This window comes from Ipomoea nil, unplaced genomic scaffold (genome assembly GCF_001879475.1).
Source record: "Ipomoea nil cultivar Tokyo-kokei standard unplaced genomic scaffold, Asagao_1.1 scaffold0869, whole genome shotgun sequence".
NCBI lineage: Eukaryota > Viridiplantae > Streptophyta > Magnoliopsida > Solanales > Convolvulaceae > Ipomoea > Ipomoea nil.
This window is the reverse complement of record NW_017617297.1, coordinates 64,303-83,124: the sequence shown is the minus strand read 5'-3', so window position 1 is coordinate 83,124 and position 18,822 is coordinate 64,303. Positions and strand designations below refer to the sequence as shown.

Genomic DNA, 18,822 nt, shown 5'->3' with positions numbered 1-18,822 from the left:
TTTTTAATTTACAACAAAGAAAAAAAATCATTGTTACACCTTGCCATGTTCACATTACACCATCCAAAGGAAAATGTTTCTTATCCTTACAAAAATTAATTTTTTGCCACTCTCTTATGTGACAAGTTTTGTATAGTTAGTTTTCCATTTTCTAAAATTTTAATTTCAATTATCAACTTATTAAAAATTACCGGACAAAAATTGTTGTCCCCATCCAAAACAACTTAAAGAAAACATTGAATTAGAGATATTTTTTACTACCAAAAAGAGAAATCTATTTATTTATAGATGGTCTTGACCAATAGGGTGTTAACAAGAATTCAATTTGTGACATTTAGATATAAGAATCATACTCCAATCACTTGTTCACACGTTTCAAAGCAAACACGGAGAAAATTTTGTCTATGTTTTTATTGGTTAAAAGTCGTTGATTTGTCTATGTACTTAAACTTAGTTGGAGGGTTCTATTCATGGTTGTAGGGTGGTCAGAGGGGCTCCACCTATTTCCCACTTATTGTTTGTAGATGATAGCCTTATTCTTTAGAGCAAATGCCTAGGAAGCAGGTGTTATTAAGCACCGCCTTAGTGTTTATGAGAATTTGTCAGGTCAGGATGTGAATTTTCATAAGTTTAGTGTGTGTTTTAGCAGAAATACATCTGAGGCAGTTAGGGAGGAGGTGGCATTGGTGTTAGGCGTGGCTCAGGCTCCCAATTTTGAGAAATATTTTGGTTTGCCATCTTTTGTAGGGAGAAATAAGAGGGCAGTTTTTTCATACATAAAGGATAAGATCAAGCAGAGAATTGGTTTGTGGAATAAGAAACTTCTTTCACAGACAGGTAAGGAGATTCTCTTGAAAAGTGTGGCTCAATCTATGCCTACCTTTTCCATGAGTGTTTTCTTGCTTCCTAAGACGGCCTGCCTATCTATTGAGAAGATCATGAACCGTTATTGATGGGGTACTGGTAATGAGAGGGGAATCCATTGGAAAGCCTGTGATCGGTGCCCCTAAGAAATATGGAGGTTTAGATTTTAAGGGCTTGCGAGCTTTCAATTTAGCCATGTTAGGTGAACAGACATGGGGTTTCCTAATCAAGTCTCAGTCTTTGGCAGCTAGAGTTTATAAGGCAAGATATTTCCTTAAAACCTCTTTTATCGATGCTTCTGCGGGAAATTGCCCAAGTTTTTGCTGACATAGTATTATGGCTGCCCAAGACTTGGTATGTAGTGGTGTAAGGCGCAGAATTGGTAATTATAGGACTACTCTAATTTGGGGACATCCGTGGCTACCTGATGATCCTAATCCAATGGTACGAACCATAATGCCCCATGAGTTGAGTGGTTATATGGTTTCAAGTTTGATTGATCAAGATACTAATATGTGGGATCTCTTTATTTTGTTTGATATTTTGACCCCTGATGATGTGAGTTGTATCACTGGGATCTCATTAGCCCCGACTATGACGATTCGTGGTATTGACAGGGAGACCACAAGGGTTGCTATTCAGTGAAGAATGGATACAGGCATATGATTGATGATTTTGAAGATAGCCCCAGAGTTTTTGACAAATGGATCCCATTTGGAAAATTAAAGTCCCCCAACTAGAGGACTTGTTTATGTAGAGCCCTTAATGATATCTTCCCCACTACTACGAATTTGATTATAAAGAGAATAGAGGTGGATCCATCATGTCCAATGTGTTGTCTTGCTCGTTAAAATACTATGCATGCTCTCATTTTGTGTGTGACTACACCCAACTTGTTTTGAATGAATCCTCCATACCTATCTCCAATATTGTTGGGTAATTGATCAGGAGGAACCAACCTCAACTATTCTTGGAACCGGGTTGTATAGAAGGCCAATGATATTCCTAGACACATGCTTTGAATTGAGAACATCGGTTTGAAGCCTTCCTCCATAGTCTTTCGACTTTCAATATTTGAGGTAATGACAAGTATATTTATGAGAAACCCTCCGTAATACCCAAAGGCCTGTACCACTTTGTATCAGAGCCTAATTAATTCTATTTTCTATGCTAAAGATTTTCACAACCTAATCTCTGATACAATCTTTTATCGGAGCCTAATCAATTCTATTTCCTATGCCCAAGATTTTACAACAAGCTCTGATACCATCTTGTATCAGAGCCTAATCAATTCTATTTTCTGTATCCAAGATTTAATAACCTAAGCTCTGATACCACTCTACTATCAGGAACTGGATTGTCCCTATACATGTGGTAAAGTTATTAAATCGGCAAAGTACACTCGATCAGTTTAGTAATTATTATTAGCACTTAAACCCTGATTGAATATTAAACAAATATAAAAGAAAAACCGGGTGTTTAATACATTACCTTCAAAGTTTAATATTGTAGTCTCCTGCATCACGTTCCATCTAATATTGTAGGTATTATTAGCACCTTAAAACCTGATTGAATAGCAAACAAATATAAACTAGAGTTCTACTACATAGACTCCCAAAATTCTACTCCCTCATTTATACTCCCTGAGGTGGCAAATCAGGATTGGTTATTTTCATCATGTGGATCCACAAAAAAATGTCTACATCAAGAGTCAAGAGTATGTTAGAGGGAGTACAAGTTGGGAGTTTAAAATGGGAGTACACCAAGTATTTTCCTATAAATTAATTTACCATGGTTTTATAGCAATTGCAGTGTATCAAACATGGATATAAAACTTTAATATGATTTTTCAAGAAATCAGTATAATATTTGTACAAAGAAAATTACTTCTTTCAAAAGCATATTAGTTTAAGTTAGTTAAAAAAAAACAGAGTTATCAAACAACTGAAATAAAATGACATGAAACTAAGCCCACTTACAGAACTATATGGTCACACAAATAGTTATTAACCAAAACTCATGTACATAAAAGACTTATTCACATGTTCTTAGTTATAAGTAAAATCTGATCTATTTATAGACATTATCTATTTATCTCAACACATCCAACTTTAAGTATTCCAAGAAAATATGCACAACCACCACTATTTTTTTTTACAACTAGTATTTTCACCCGTGCGATGCACGGAATGGATTTGTTAAAATATATTAGGAATATTTGAATCAATATATAATTATTTAAATTAGAACATCAAATACGGAGTATTATATAGTGCAATTAAAGATATGATTTGGATCGTTTATGTATTTTGATGTTATCAATGCTTGAATTTGTGCAAATAATTGCTCCAATTAATAGCTAATGTCTAGATGTACACATGCAGTGCTATAACTTTGAAGATTTTATTTATCATTGTTTAGTATTTATCATTGTTTGTAAAATGTTTTCTTAAAAGAAAAACTAAAATAAGAAGTCATAAAGCTAAGACTTCTTAAATAAGAGCCTTTGGGCTTCTCAATACTTGCTTACGTTGATGGGCAAGCAATTATGTTTGGAAGAGGAGCATTGCTCAGAGCTCCTCTTTCCAAACATTTTCGATGTGGGATAAAAATGATCCCACATCATTTACAAAGGAGAGCCCGTGGTTACCCTTTGTCTTTTTTCTTTTTCTTTTTTCTTTTTTTTTTCTTTTTAAATTTTATTTTATTTTGTATATAGTTTTATTTTGATTATTATTATATTATTAATATTAACATTATTATTATTATAATTTTATATTATATTACATAATAATAACTATAATAATATAAATTTTATTTTCGACAATTTTTTGTTGTGCAGCCAAACATTAAAAAGAAAAAATATTTTCTAAAAAATAATTCATTTTTCAGAAATTGTTTTCCAACTTCCCAAACGAACTTTTATATCTATACAATTAATTTGTTAACTTGCATAATAATTATTAAATAATGGCCTTGTTTGAATGTTGACAAATTCGTCATTTTAACATTTTGTCGTTAATCAAAACACCAAAAATATTATTTAATAACTAAATCATCAATTTTGCTCCAAACTGTTAAAAACAAAAACAACACATATACATTTTGGGTTAATATCTCCCAAACCCCCCTAATAATAAATAAATAATAAATTTAAAAAAAAAACAAAAAAAAGGTCATTAAACTAAGACTTCTTGAAAAAATTCTCCGTCCCCGTCTCCGCGGGAAATTTGACGGGGACGGGGAATCCCCATCCCCGATCAACTCATAGTCAATGTGTGAAAGTAATACAATTTTTAAAAATAAAAAAAAAAAACAAAAAAAATTGAAATTATAAGTACTGACAGTGTTTTCCATTACAATTTTAAGATATAATAACACAAATTAACTAAATAACTAATAATCTAATTCCCAATTACTAATATATATATATATATAATTTTTAATTTTCGGGGACGGGACAGGGCGGGAGGGTATCCCCGTCCCGATCCCCATCCCCGGCGGGGAATTTAAAAAATTCTCCGTCCCCATTCCCGATCTCCGGAATTTTTTCCCATCCCGTTCCCGTCGACGGGGACGGAGAACATTGTCATCTCTAACAATATTTGGAAAAATATGGATCTGAAATTTATATGTTTGGCCTAACTCTATTTCTATTGCACACTCTATTAGATAACATAACAAGCATATAATAATTCAACAATAAGAATTTAAAAGCATGGATGAGTGAGGATTATAAGAAATCTATTTTCAATGAAATTAAAGATTTTTAGTTTTCAACACCACTGACTAAAGATTTTGGTATTTACCCAAACTGTAATGCAAAAGCACCACCCATCCAAAAAAGATAAACATAAAAAATGTAAAATTTCATTTCTGTTGGAAGTAATTTGTACAAACCTCGATTTTTTCAGGCATTTTTACTCTTTGGCCTTCGACAAATCGACAGTAGCACAGAGATACATGACACAAGCATGTGAAAACTCCTGTTGCCATAGTTGTAATAGCAGTAATTAGTAAACCAATTTGAGAAAGATACCCCGAACATCATTCAAAAATTTCAACAATTTGGTCATAATATGCTTTAGTTGATCGTTTAGATGATTATTTAGTTATCCAAGTTATATGCTTATTTATCTTATTTAAATTTGTTTATCAAAATTTAGAATTAAGAAAAAGAGAGTGTTACAGTTAACACATTCAATAACGAAATCAATTAATCTTGCATTTTTTCCAGCCACCTTTTTTAATGGTGAATATATTTTAATAACTTGTCCATTCATTCTTCCAAAAATTTGTACATAAACTTGATATAATCTGCAATCTACTTTCGATTAGCACTTCTTGTTCTTCTTTTTGTCCTTCCCAACTTTCTTGACCAGCTTAGCAGCAGCCTTCTCTGCAGCCTCTTCATCTTCCTCTTCTGCATATAAGAAATATGAATAACTTGTCCATTCATATATGAGAATGAACATGTTTAATTATAATATTATAAAAACAATGTAAAATTTGAAGAATTAATAAATAAACATAATAATTTAAATAACGTATTATCAACTCCTCATCAATGATACCTAAAGGTTTTGTACGTAATTTCCTTCAACATGCTCAGGACGACATCCGATAACACGTTGATCTCTCTGTTAGTGATCATTGCAATGGTGAGAACTCATTGCTTTTTTGTTTGCTCGTTCCTCTTAAGAATTGAGGTACTACATTTATAAGAACACTCTGTAACACCCATAGGTCCGTACCGCTCTGATACCGCTTTGTACCAGAGCATAATTAATTTTATTTTCTATGCTTAAGATTTTACAAATTAAGCTCTGATACCATCTTGTATCAGAGCCTAATCAATTCTATTTTCTATGCCAATATTTTCACAACCTAAGCTTTGATATCACTCTACTATTAGGAATTGGACTGTCCCTAATAGTTAACGCCTTCAATAACAAAATCAATTAATTTTACATTTTTCCAGCCACCTTCTCTAATGGTGAATATATTTCATAAACTTGCCTATTCATATATTTTCAAGCCACCTACTCTAATCGCCGCTTTTCAATCTCCGACGTAAATCGCAGGCGAAGATCGCCGCTCCTGAGTCGCCGGCAGTGATCGATTCATAATCTGGAACCAGAGGAGGAGATCCGTTGAGTCTGAAAGCCTCCATCACCTCGTTTTTTAAGCTGAAGAACTCAGCTTTCATCCGAAACTTAAACCTCTCCACGAAATCCACAGTAGCCTGAGACTGTGCATCCAATTTGTGACTCAACTCCACCACCTGAGCTTCAAGCTTGTCTAACCGAGCTTCCATGGTAAATGGGGTAGGGTTTTGAGGGAGGACTCTGATACCAATTGTAATGAACCTAGGTATTTGCAGTAATGAAGAAGAACAAACAATAGAAGAAGGTGAAGAATAGAGCAGAAAAGGGAGAAGGGGAGAAGATAATGAGAATTGCCGAGAGTTTAGATAGGAGAGAGGTAGAGAAATCTGTGAAAGTTCAATTCCAAAGCATAAAAAAGCGTTGAACTCTCTACTCCCTATTTATACTAAGAAGGAAAATATCTAATTACAACTCAGCTAATTTCTCAGAGTGTTACACCAAGGTGAAGCTATTTATAGTTACGGATGAAAGCAAGAAAACTAATTAATTAGTAAAATTAGGACTTGAAGACTTGAAGGAAAGGTATGTGTGAACAAAAAGAAAATAGTGTAGGAATTCATGTTGTTTGAGACATTGAGAAGAATCAGCTTTGACCTCTTGACTTAGCCAATTTATTTGAATCGGTTGGCCGGAATGGTTTTACTCTTTTATTTTAATTTATTTATTCATATGAAGAAAGAAAAAGGGTGAACCTTGCCCACTGTTACGTTGCACATCACACCATCCAAAACTACGAGTTGTTATACCATGGACCACGATCCACTTTGCGGGTCCACCTTGCAAGGTGGATCCTGATCCTAATTAAATGATGTATAAATTGTGTATTTTTTAGTATTGGAATTGTAAACTTCTAGAATATAAATTGTGTTTTTAAGTACAAACTCATAACAGTTGTAGAATACAATACAGGATCATCAAATCTTAATATGTTAATATTGTATGATTACAGTATTTGAAAAAAAAATTGTGAATACAAAACAAGGTATCAATTACATATATATTAACATCGTTTAGGCTTCGCAGCTCTTTCAACAGCTCCGCATAACAGAGAACTCCATCGTGATTGTTATCGAGGTTGTCGAAACGTTCATGCACGAATTCATCAAACACCTTTTTTTCTTGAACGAAGTTAAGAATAGTAGCACCATCAAGGATTTCCACACTCATTTTTTGGATTTGGTTAGAACGAGGTTTTTGTTTGTTGTTATGTTGTTGGGTGGTTTGATATGATGAGCAAATTTCCTCCAAGCTAAAGCTATTTATAGGCCTGAATGAGAGCAAGAAAACTAATTAATAAAATTAAACTTGAAGTTAAAACGAAGCCAAGTGTGATGTGTGAACAAAAGATCGAAAACCTGTATGAGGATTCATGTTGTTTGAGACTAGCTAGCTTAGCTTTGAGAAGAACCAGAATCAAGCTTTGACCTTTTGACTTAGCCAATGTTATTTGAATCCTTTGGTATATATAATTAATTAAAATAAAAAATTTTAAAACCAAACAATTTAGGGCAGTTGATAAACAAACTCTTGGTGCAACTTGGGCTGAATTTGTATTAGTCTTATAAATAATATAGTAAATGAACATAACAAAATAATTTAAATTAAAAAATATATATATGATAAATAGACTCCAAACAAGTAAAACTCTCTACGTGTTATGATTTTATTGGAGAAAGAGAAAAGAAATGAATAAAAACTAAAGTCCACTTTTTTTGAATGAATCAAAGTATATTATATAAGTAGTAAGTAAAATATGGAATAAAAAAGTAAAAATACTTCTAGTATTACTATTAAAAAAAAAAAGGGTTTTTCAAGGGGTAAGGGTAAACGGTAGGCCATGGCCCATGGGTAGGAAATGGGGAGCGTTATGCCATGGAATCGTGTTCACCATGAATGGTGAACACGGTTCCAACGGTGTTAGTACACCGTTATTTTTTTATTTTTTTCTTAATTAATTGCGTGACTTTTCTTCTTCATTTTCACATTTTGCGGTTTCACTTTAATTTGAGTTGAACAATGATTTCGGACATTCATAAATTATGAATTCATGCTGCACATTCACTTTGGAACCATGCCTACACATTCCCGTCCGAAATCACGGACATTCATAAATTATGAATTCATGCCTGCACATTCACTTTGGAATCATGCCTACACATTCACTTTGGAACCATGAGATTATGAATTTTCTGTTATAAGATTATGAATTTTCTGTTATGAAATTATGAATTTTCTGTTATGCGATTATGAATTTTCTGTTATGCGATTATGAATTTTTTGCGGTTTTACTTTAATTTGAGGTGAACAATGATTTCGGACATTCATAAATTATGAATTCATGCCTGCACATTCACTTTGGAACCATGCCTACACATTCCCGTCCGAAATCACGGACATTCATAAATTATGAAAATCCATGCCTGCACATTCACTTTGGAACCATGCCTACACATTCACTTTGGAACCATGAGATTATGAATTTTCTGTTATGAGATTATGAATTTTCTGTTATGAGATTATGAATTTTATGAAAATTCATAATTTGATCAACGCGCGCCGTTAACTCCACATCAGCGAATTTTTTTTTTTTTTTTTTGCCTAAAAACGATATCGTTTGGCCTTGTGTTCACCATTCACGGTGAACACGTTTCCAGGGCATAATTTGCCTAGGAAATGGTATATACTCCCAATATTTTGGTGGAAAATAAAATAAGACAATTAAAGAAGAAAAAGAAAATTGGTTGTAACGCAATTACAAAAAGTGGGCTGATGCTAGACAGAATGACAGCTTGAGGTCTTCTTGCCAGCACATTGTTTAAAATTATAAACTGATCTTTTTTTTTTTTTTTGTTGTGGCTAATTATAAACTTAGTTAATAACAAAAGTGTCAAATAAGCCACTGAATTTTCACTTTGTGCAATTAAATTATTGAACAAAAAAGTGTGCAATTGAATCATTAAACAAATAAAAATTGTACAAATAACATTTTTACAAGTTACTTCTAAATTTCTGGTAAAATATGATGTCATAATTTTTGTGCAGTTTTGAACAGAAAGGAAAATTACCTGAAAATCTGAAATTGCATCCACAAAAATAAATTTTGAAAAGAACAATGTAGAGAACTACAATTGTAGCTAAAACTAAATGTCAGTCAGTCGTTGTAAACCAAGTCATAGCATCTGCACTGGTTAGTGAACTGAAAATATACACATATATTCAATCAGAGAGCATTCTCTAAAATGCTCCAAACATGTTGATCCTATAGAACAGGCAGGCAAGGCCACTAAATTCATACACGGCTCGGGTCTCGTAAGATCATGATCATCATCGTCTTCGACCTTGCTTTGTTCTCCTTCTAGATCCGCCTGAAGATGACTGATTAGATTCTACAGATAAAATCGTCCCATCCTTCCCATCTGAAACACCCATTTTAGCAAGCTTTTTCTGGGCTTCAATGTAAACTTTTATATCTCTGATCTGCAATACATATCAGTTTGACTAGTAAATTCATGGGAAAAGTTAAAAGTGCAAAATGCATGTGAAAATGTTTTGTAATTACCTGTTCTTCGAGGTCCTGGATATGCTCGTCCTTTGATTTCAGTAAAAGCGTTTCCCTAAAGAACAAGTACATTGTATTAAAATAAAAATCTTGGAACTATAGAAACATTTGGTTCTAGAGTGAACAGTTTGTCATAGAATACACATTTCATGTCATGCTGTCTAGTCATTTTACATTGTTTATGATATAAATACGAGAAAAAGGAGAAAACTAATTCAAGAAACAAGAACAAAAAGCAGAATAAGCAAGGATTATAGAAAAGTAGTAGGGCATAGCCTAATGTCTTTGCTTCACTTATACAAAAATGGGTGTTTGTTTTCATATTGAGATCAAAACAGGCATCACGGTTCATGCATAAAAAGACACCAACAGACTAAACCGTCCATCCTCTGATCCTATATAGTATACATGTATAGATGCATAAAAGGAGAACAAGTAGAATAGAATAAACTGCTATACCTTTTCTCGATTTCTTTATAATTCTTCTGCAATTTTTCTTGTTTTTCCATAAGTACTTTATTTCTCTGGCAACAAAAAACGAGTTTATTCCATTTAGTCATCCACTGAATAGGTTGGAAAGGCAAAATCAATCCAGAGGTTTGTGTGTGCCAAATTCCGAGAGCAAGAAATAACCATTTTGAATCTTTTGAGGTTAATGTTCAAAGGACTTACTTCTGTAACGGCCTTCTTCTCCTCCTCACATTTTTCAATTCTGGACTGCAATTCATGTGTTTTTGAAAATATGGCCTTCTCCACTGCTTTGGATATTGTGCTCTCCTTTCCACTTCTCTCCTCGGTTAGTAGAGATTCATAATGCTGAAAGATAACATAGGCGAAACCAAGCTTTGTTTATTAGTGGTTTAATATTGGTGCAATGATGCATGACAATCACCCACTATCGCTAACTTCCTTCGAATGGTTATTATATGTCAAAGGGACGAGTAAATAACAAAATACACATAAATCAAGAGAGGTCTGGGCTTCACCTGTCTTTGAGTCTCCAGCTGGCTGGCAAGTAGAAGGTTATACTCATCCACAACCTACGGTTTATATAAGGGGAAACAAGATCACAAACTAACCTCTCAAGCAAAAGGGAAGAAATAATAATAATAAAGAAAAATGTAGAATGTAACATACTAGATAAACTAAGTACTACCAGGTTTGTAAGATCTGTAAATCGAAGAGTCTATACCAAACACTTCTAAACCTTCTATGCAACGTCAACAAGTAGAACAATGCATAAAATCAAAGACGTTACCGCTTCGACTTTGCTGTTATAAAGCGCCCCACTGAGACCTGGATCCTCATCATACCCAAATATACCACATTCACCGTCAGATGCAGCACAGGAAGAATTCATTGTAGCTGGCTTGCCATCAGTTTTTGATTGATTCAGTCGGTGAACATATTTGTCCCCTACATAATCCCAGATTTGCTGTGTTTCTAATTCAAGAGAATAATGATGCTGTGTATCACTCCAATGTCTAATGGCATGTTTTTCTTCATACCTATGTTAACAAGATCATTCAAATCTATGTCAATATCCTGGAGGTGAATGGGTATTAATGGATTATAATGAAAAAAAAAAAATGTCCAACAATATTTGTTGAGAATCAGAGCACTGCTCCAAATTAATAGTTCCTAAAGAATAAGAACTCTAACAAACATGCATAAAGCATAAGAATAAGACAGAACTATTACCTTCCACATCCAACAAAGCCACAAATCAAACAGACCCAAAGGTTCTTTGGTGTTCCACATACAGAACAGGTTGGTCTTTCATCCTGCTGCTGACAAAGTCGACAGACCTGTCAAATAAAACTGCATGATGAAGGGGAAAAGTAAAGATATGATATTCGGCACGGAATACACATCAGATAAATATGGCAGGAATGATCAACTAAAACAGACAAAATTAGGAGCAAACCCCTACCCACTCCCCCAGCCCCCCTCTCTCTTACATATTTCCATTACAATAGACAAGGTTCAAGTTCAAGCCACCCTAGGAATATGAGGGGGGAGAAAACAGAAACTGCTCAACTTTCATGCCAGCTGGTCTTCTTAGTTCAAGAAAAGATTTAAAATAGCAGGAAAAAATAATAAACCTCTGGCCTTCCTAATAATAACTCATGTAGAACCAGCAATTATAGTGCTAAAGATAAAGTACCCCTTAACATCTATTTGCAAACTAACCTGGCATGAAGAGTAGGTCCATTTTGAAACACATGAACAATGAAATGAATGGTCACAAAGTGTACTCTGTATTCCACTTGTGTCTTGGTCCAATCTTTCTGTAATATTTAAGACAATAATGATAAATTGTTGTTGTAATCAGAAAACTATATATGGAAAGGGATAAGTAAATATTACTAGAATTTCCCAATTCACATATTTATAACAAAATCCGAGTCTACTGAGTACTGACCAAGACAAACTGGACAAGTGGGCAATTCAGTATAACCCGGTGGAGGTATGCTGGCTATTTCTGCTGATTCTGCGCATTCCACTGATTGAGTAAAATAAATGTGGCAAACCTCACCCTGGATAATCAAATCAACAATCAATACTAGCCAAGAATAAATTGATAGAATCACAAACAATCTTTAAGAGAAGTAAATACCTCAGTGGGCTTAAACCTTTTACCATTATAACTACAATAGAATCCATCCGCAGCCAATTGACTCACCAATGTTATCAACACACTATATCTATCTTCCATGACATCATTCCTGCATATATACTAAGTAACCATCAGTGCACCTATGTGTATTTCACAAGCAAACATTCCTGAATCATACTCCAAAGCTATGAAGGTCATATAAATAGATATTAAGCTTAATGCGCTCAAGAACTAACAAATGTACAACACACTAATAAACATTAGAATGTGCACTCTTTGCTTCAAATAAGCATGCTTTCATCAAATTATACAAGTGATCATTTTCATTTTCTCAAACCGTGAAACAGTGTATTCAAGAAACGTGTAATTAAGTGAGCATAACCGCAAATTCAGCAAGAAAGAGTTGACAAATGCCCTCAAGAACTAACAAATGTACAACACATAAATAAGCATTAGAATGTGCACTGTTTTCTTCATATAAGTGATCATTTCCATTTTCTCAAATTATACAAGTGATCATTTTCATTTTCTCAAGCTTGAAATAGTGTATTCAATAATTGTGTGTATAAGTGAGCATAATCGCAAATTCAGCAAGACAGAGTTGACTATACCACGGGGAAACGCACTACCTGAGAAAAAGGATTCCTGTGAAGTGTTCGACGTGGGAGGCGCAGAAGAGGAGGAAGTCATCGGCCGAAAGATAATTGGGGACAGCAACAACAAAGAGAGTGGTGGTGCGGGCGATCGGATTGGCTATACCGGTGAGGGCGGAGGCGTAGGTGGTGGATGTGGAGGGAGGAAGGTGGCGGAAGAGGTGCGCGACGCCCCGCTGCTCTGCAGGGTTCAGGTTGGCGATAGCATCAGGGGCGTCGGAGAAGCGGACGGCGGAGGTGGTGGCGGTGGGAAGCGGCTGTGGGAAGTCGACGGAGTGGATTTGGAGGGCGAACATGGTTGATTGTGGTAAGATTCGATCATTCGATGTGAAATATGGAGCATTCGGTAAATCAGGAGATTTTTATTTCGAGGCTCGAGGGGAGATGTGGATATGAAATTTAATAAGTCAAAGTTCCATTGCTCTACGCATAAAAACAAATAAAATATTAGAAATAAAATGGCCAAATACAGCAATCAACTTTTACACTATTGTATTGCTTATATTTTTTATGAGCTATGCGCAAAAATAAATGTCTAATATTAGTATTTGATATTAAAATTTTAGATTTATTTAGATTTTAGATATTTATATTATTTGAGGTGTTTGGTAATATGAAGTAGTAGTTAGCTGATTGAGTTAATGAAATTGACTATTTAATAGCATTAGCTGATTGTATAAATATGTTTGGTAAATTAGATGTTAGCTGATAGTTGATTAACAAAATGATTTTATCAAAAAGTTGTTTTGAGTAGCTTTTTAAAATTTAGCATTTTGGAGCAATAAGTTGTTACAAAAAAAGCTAATTATCAAACACTTATTATAAAACATCTAAGTCAAACATCTAATAGTAGTCAAATAAGCCAAAATTAACTGATAAGCTAACTATGTTACCAAACAAGGCCTTGTATAATACGGAGTAATAATGTAAACTATTTTTATAGATTTGATATTTATATTTTAGGAAATAACTTATATAGTACTCTAATATATAATGTATATATATTATTAGCATTGAAGAAGATAAGAAAGTATATGGTGGATACATGTACATAGTAACAATAGTAAAAAAGTTAAACGAAGTTATAACGGTGGAATATTTTTGACCAAAATATTGTATAGTGCAACTCTTTAAAAAAATAACAGAAAAAATGGATATAAATGAAGGGTATAACCTTCATTCACACTTATTAGTTTTTATTTAGATACAATTAGCATTGTTTAAAGGTTACTTAAATTTGATGCATGCAAGTAATGGAGAGTATTTAGCAGCGAAGAACTGTCATTACGTTGCATGAATGATCCTCACCTAGCGGAAGCCCTTGCAATTAAAAATGCACTTTCATGAATTGTGGAAAGAGGTTGGCAGAATATTGTTGTTGAATTTGACTACCAAATGATTTGTAAAACACCCCGACTCTTCTCGGGACTTCTCTAATGCAAGTTGTGTTATTAAAGAGTGTCGTGCTTTTAAAAGACACTTTGAATCAGTGTCCATTCGATATAATTACTGCATCTGGCCTCTCAACAAGAGCGTCAAGCCAAGATCCTAACTCTACCACAAATGTTAATTCTTGAATAGAGGTTTGTCCCAACTTAATACCACTCAATAATCTCCTATGAAGTCAATATAAAATCGTATCACTTAACTTCAAAACTCAACACTAAAGTGTACTTCTAAAACATAACTTATTGGCTAACACCTATCTTGTGCTTTCTACCAAAACCGCCATTAGCTTACTATTATTCACACATGCACAAAGGCAGTTATATAATTGCAAGTAGGTTGCACGAACTACACACGGCCACTGTATGACAAACGTTTTGTTTAAACTGTAAGGAAGAAATCTTCTCTGTTGTACTTGATTTCATATTTTGTTTTCCAGTAATAGCATAAATGATAGGTCTAATTGAAAGGATACTTGAAGCTAGGCACTTACATTCTTTAATTTGCTGAAGTTTAATTTGTCAAAAAACTAATGTTACCAAAAACAAACAAGAGCATACGCTTAATGGGAGCTATATATAATGAGAACATGTTGCTATCGACCTTCTATCTCTGAAATTGTGACCTCATTGACAGAGCAGGCTTTTGGATTATTACCTACATTCTCACATTTTAAGCCAATAATAGTAGAGAAACCAGGTTGTTTAGGGGTAGGTAAGACTACTGATTCCGTGCCAAGCATAGATACCACATCTGACATGTTTGGCCTATCGGTTGCACTTTCTTGAACACATAGCAAACCTACTTGGATACATCTTGGTGCTTCATTTGTTGAGACCATTTTGTCCATTGTTGGATCTATCAAGTCTGAAATTCTTCCTTCTATCCACAAATCCCAAGCCTAACAATCATTCATAGGTACAGTTATATATAGTTAGTTATTGCTCAAAGCAATAAATTATAAAAATAAAAATGTTAGGAGTAATTCAAATAAACAAACCAATAAATAGATGCACAAATACTTATTCAACTCAAATATTAAATACTCACATAACCAAGTAAATTTGAAACTCGATTGGGATTATAGAAGCCATTGTTCCTCTTTCCACTTACAATCTCTAAGATCATGACTCCAAAGCTAAAAACATCAGACTTCTCAGAGAAAAGACCATCCATGGCATATTCAGGAGACATGTAACCACTGTTTCACCAGCAAATTATTGTAAATGTCAAACAACAACCAAATATAAATAGAGAGATCCAAAAATATATTTGTTGACTTACTAAGTCCCAACAATGACTTTTGTTTTTGCTCGAGAGTCATTATCTTTAAATATCCTGGCTGTTCCAAAATCTGAAATCTTAGGATGCATATGGACATCTAGTAATATGTTACTTGTTTTAAGATCCCTATGAATAATCCTCAACCTTGAATACTTGTGAAGGTACAAAAGCCCTTGAGCAATCACATCCATTATGCAGAAACGTTGTCTCCAATCAAGACAAACTTTCTTTCTTGCATCTATGTAAAGTCAATGATCATAAACAGAATTAATGGAACCAAGCAAGAGATGAATATAGGGTGAGTGGAAACAAATTAATCATACTAACCGAAAAGAATTGAATCTAAACTTTTATTTGGTAGGTACTCGTATATTAATATCCTTTCATCTCCTTGAGTGCAACAACCTAGGAGTCTAACAAGATTCCTGTGTTGTAATTTTGAAATCAATAGAACCTCATTCTTAAATTGTTGAATTCCTTGTCCAGACATTTTTGAGAGCCTCTTTGCTACAATTTCTTGACCGTTGGTCAATATTCCCTGAATAGATTAACAGCTTATATTCCAAGGACTATGAAATAGATAAAAATTCAAATCAAACACAATTTAACATATGCACTTTACATTAAAATATTAATAGAGAAAGCTATTAATATTGTTCATTAGAGTAAATATACAGAGTTTTCATTTCATATTAAAATCTACTATTTAATTTGACTCTTGTAACTTAATAAAGTGCAAAAAAGAAGAAAGATGTCAATACAGTTCATATCATCGTACCTTATATACAGGACCAAATCCACCTTGACCAAGTTTATTTTCGTCAGAAAAATAATTGGTAGCCATCTCTATGCTTTTAAAGTTGAAGAAAGGCAATTCCTCATCATCCTCATCAGCAGCAAGTTGTTGATTCGAATGTTGAATTGAGGCTATGTCAACACTCAAAGCTGGTTAGCCTAGTGCCAGAGTTAAGAAACTAAGAAGAGTTGATAGTTTGATATTAAGAGAATATATACCTATGAAGCAACCGCAACATTTTCTTGGATTCATATACCATACTAGAAAAAGCATGGCAAGGATCACCAACAATAATGCTACTGTAAGAGCAACTATGAGTAGTGTTTTCTTGTGGTGTGGATTTCTCTTTGTCAGATCAGCGCCGGGATGGTGAAGTGGAGACAATTTGGTTCGATTTGCTAATTAAGATAGTCCAATGCAGGGCAATTGTGTCAGTATGCTAGCTAGCTTAGTATTGCTAATTATATATATATGCTCGCAGCCTCACACAGGTGTTAGGATCGAGCATTTATTACTATGTCAAAAGCTATAACTCACTACACATTTTTTAGAGGTAGAGTACTGGACTTGGTCCTTTACCCGCCTCCGTCCAACAATCCTCCTCACAACACCTGTCAATCTTAACTATATAGTGATACTACTTATATTAGGATTAAGCCCTTATCACTATACCAAAAAGTTATAGCTCATAGGAAGTCATAACTTTATTTTTTTTTATACCGCTACCACATTTTCAAAAGACAAGGTGCTGAACTCCCCATTCACCAGTCTCTGCCCAATAATACCTCTAACCACTAATTGCACAATACATCTGACCGTTAATTGTTGAACTTGACCTTTTATTGGTATCCGCCCAACACACGGTAACTTTAGGTTGAACTACCACTTGAACTAACCCCCGGGCTGCTAATTATATTATTGAAGAGCAAAATAATGTAAAAGAGAGAGTGGGTACGTACTGGGCAGGCATACCTGGTTTTGCATTGCGAATGTAAAGAGCTTCCCCATTATTCACGTAACGATAGGCAGGGGAAGAAGAAAACTTGCATCCGGTACGACCATCATCAGCATTGACAGCAGCATAGGCGTTGCAAGAACAGTTTTTTGCACACATTTCGGTGCAATCACCAATACCAAACGTGGAGTTAAACAAATATTGTTCCCATTCCGTGACACCAGTTGTTAGATTGAACCAGTCTCCATCACTACAATTGGATATTTTGGGTCTTACGCACCCCCCACTGGCATGTGCATAAAGACTAGTCTTATTATTATAACAGTCAAAACCAATGAATTTGAAGCTTTGAAGATCTCCATCAAACCCAATAAATACTTCCCCAGTTGCATGAATACGGATAAAGGTTGCATTCAAATAAAATTGCTCATTCCAAACAAAATAGCTTCCGTTTTGGTTGGAGAAATACCTAATGAGATTATTGAGTTGGATTTGATGAAGGTGAAGAAATGGAAAATTGATGCCATTCCAGACCCCACTGTGCCAATAAACAATCCCTCTTCGCATGAGAACTATCTGCTTAGTATTATTGGGATCAACACCAAAGGTAAAAGCACCGGGAGAAGGGTTTTCCTCGCTGGTCCAAGAAGTCAGAAAACGTTGGTGGTGAGTTTTCAGCCCTGCAAACCAACCCAATTTCATGCCTGGAAGCCAAGTATTAGTGGGGTAATCGAAACTTTGCCACAACCTACGCCCCCGGCCTGGACTTCGCAAAACTAAGTTACCATTATCAAGAAGAGTTGCCGTTGTGTTTGTAACATAAGAAGGTTGTTGATTGTTTACAATGAAATCGTTCCCAGTATATATTAACAACTTGCCTTCTTCTCCCATATATAAATATGGAGAGAAGACATCTCCATCTGTGCCCTGCCAAGCAACCCAAACTGTAATTTGTTCTGAACTGGAATGGAATTGATACCCGGTGAACTGTATACACAAATACCAGGTGAAGGTAGATCCGGGTCGCCCCACGAATTTTAATCTGTATTGTTTATTTGATGACTCCAAGAAATCTCCGTTATATGAACGCAGATATTCCCCAGGAGCAAGTGCATCTTTAGCACTAACATGACCACAGATGAAGAAGACAACAATAATTCCAACCACTAAACTATCATACAACATAATAGTAATTCTTGATACGGGGCCACTCATCATGTGTATTGGTATATATATGATCTATAGATGGTTTAGGATCTGAATAGGCCTAAGCATTTTGTTTAGCACATTTAGTTGCCCGTCAACTATTCACACAACGAAACGGAGACTCCAAAGTTTACTTACTTAGCTTCCATATCATCAGCCTCCATTGTTGATATTAAATGAAATGGGTATAATAAAAGACTTGGGCAGAAGGAAGTCTTCGTCCACTGACGACCATGCACCGAACGCGCTAAAACATTTTAATATTTATGTT

At 34.5% G+C, this 18,822-nt stretch overlaps 2 protein-coding genes across 2 annotated transcripts; both read right to left on the bottom strand.

Moving 5' to 3' along the window:
* Nucleotides 1–9,105: 9,105 nt before the first annotated feature.
* On the bottom strand, nucleotides 9,106–13,243 carry LOC109178804 (BRCA1-associated protein). The gene is made up of 11 exons (XM_019328372.1): nucleotides 12,841–13,243; nucleotides 12,212–12,320; nucleotides 12,017–12,131; nucleotides 11,785–11,882; nucleotides 11,293–11,399; nucleotides 10,850–11,099; nucleotides 10,578–10,631; nucleotides 10,264–10,407; nucleotides 10,051–10,115; nucleotides 9,592–9,646; nucleotides 9,106–9,509 (listed from the first exon to the last, which is right to left on the bottom strand). Exons 1-11 carry the CDS (start codon nucleotides 13,158–13,160, stop codon nucleotides 9,357–9,359), a joined length of 1,470 nt encoding a protein of 489 aa, XP_019183917.1. The 5' UTR covers nucleotides 13,161–13,243; the 3' UTR covers nucleotides 9,106–9,356.
* Nucleotides 13,244–14,773: 1,530 nt separating this feature from the next.
* LOC109178750 (G-type lectin S-receptor-like serine/threonine-protein kinase At1g67520) lies at nucleotides 14,774–18,547 on the bottom strand. The gene is made up of 7 exons (XM_019328293.1): nucleotides 17,363–18,547; nucleotides 16,609–16,788; nucleotides 16,373–16,521; nucleotides 15,922–16,132; nucleotides 15,595–15,832; nucleotides 15,361–15,511; nucleotides 14,774–15,211 (listed from the first exon to the last, which is right to left on the bottom strand). Exons 1-7 carry the CDS (start codon nucleotides 18,528–18,530, stop codon nucleotides 14,906–14,908), a joined length of 2,403 nt encoding a protein of 800 aa, XP_019183838.1. The 5' UTR covers nucleotides 18,531–18,547; the 3' UTR covers nucleotides 14,774–14,905.
* Between the last annotated feature and the right edge of the window lie 275 nt (nucleotides 18,548–18,822).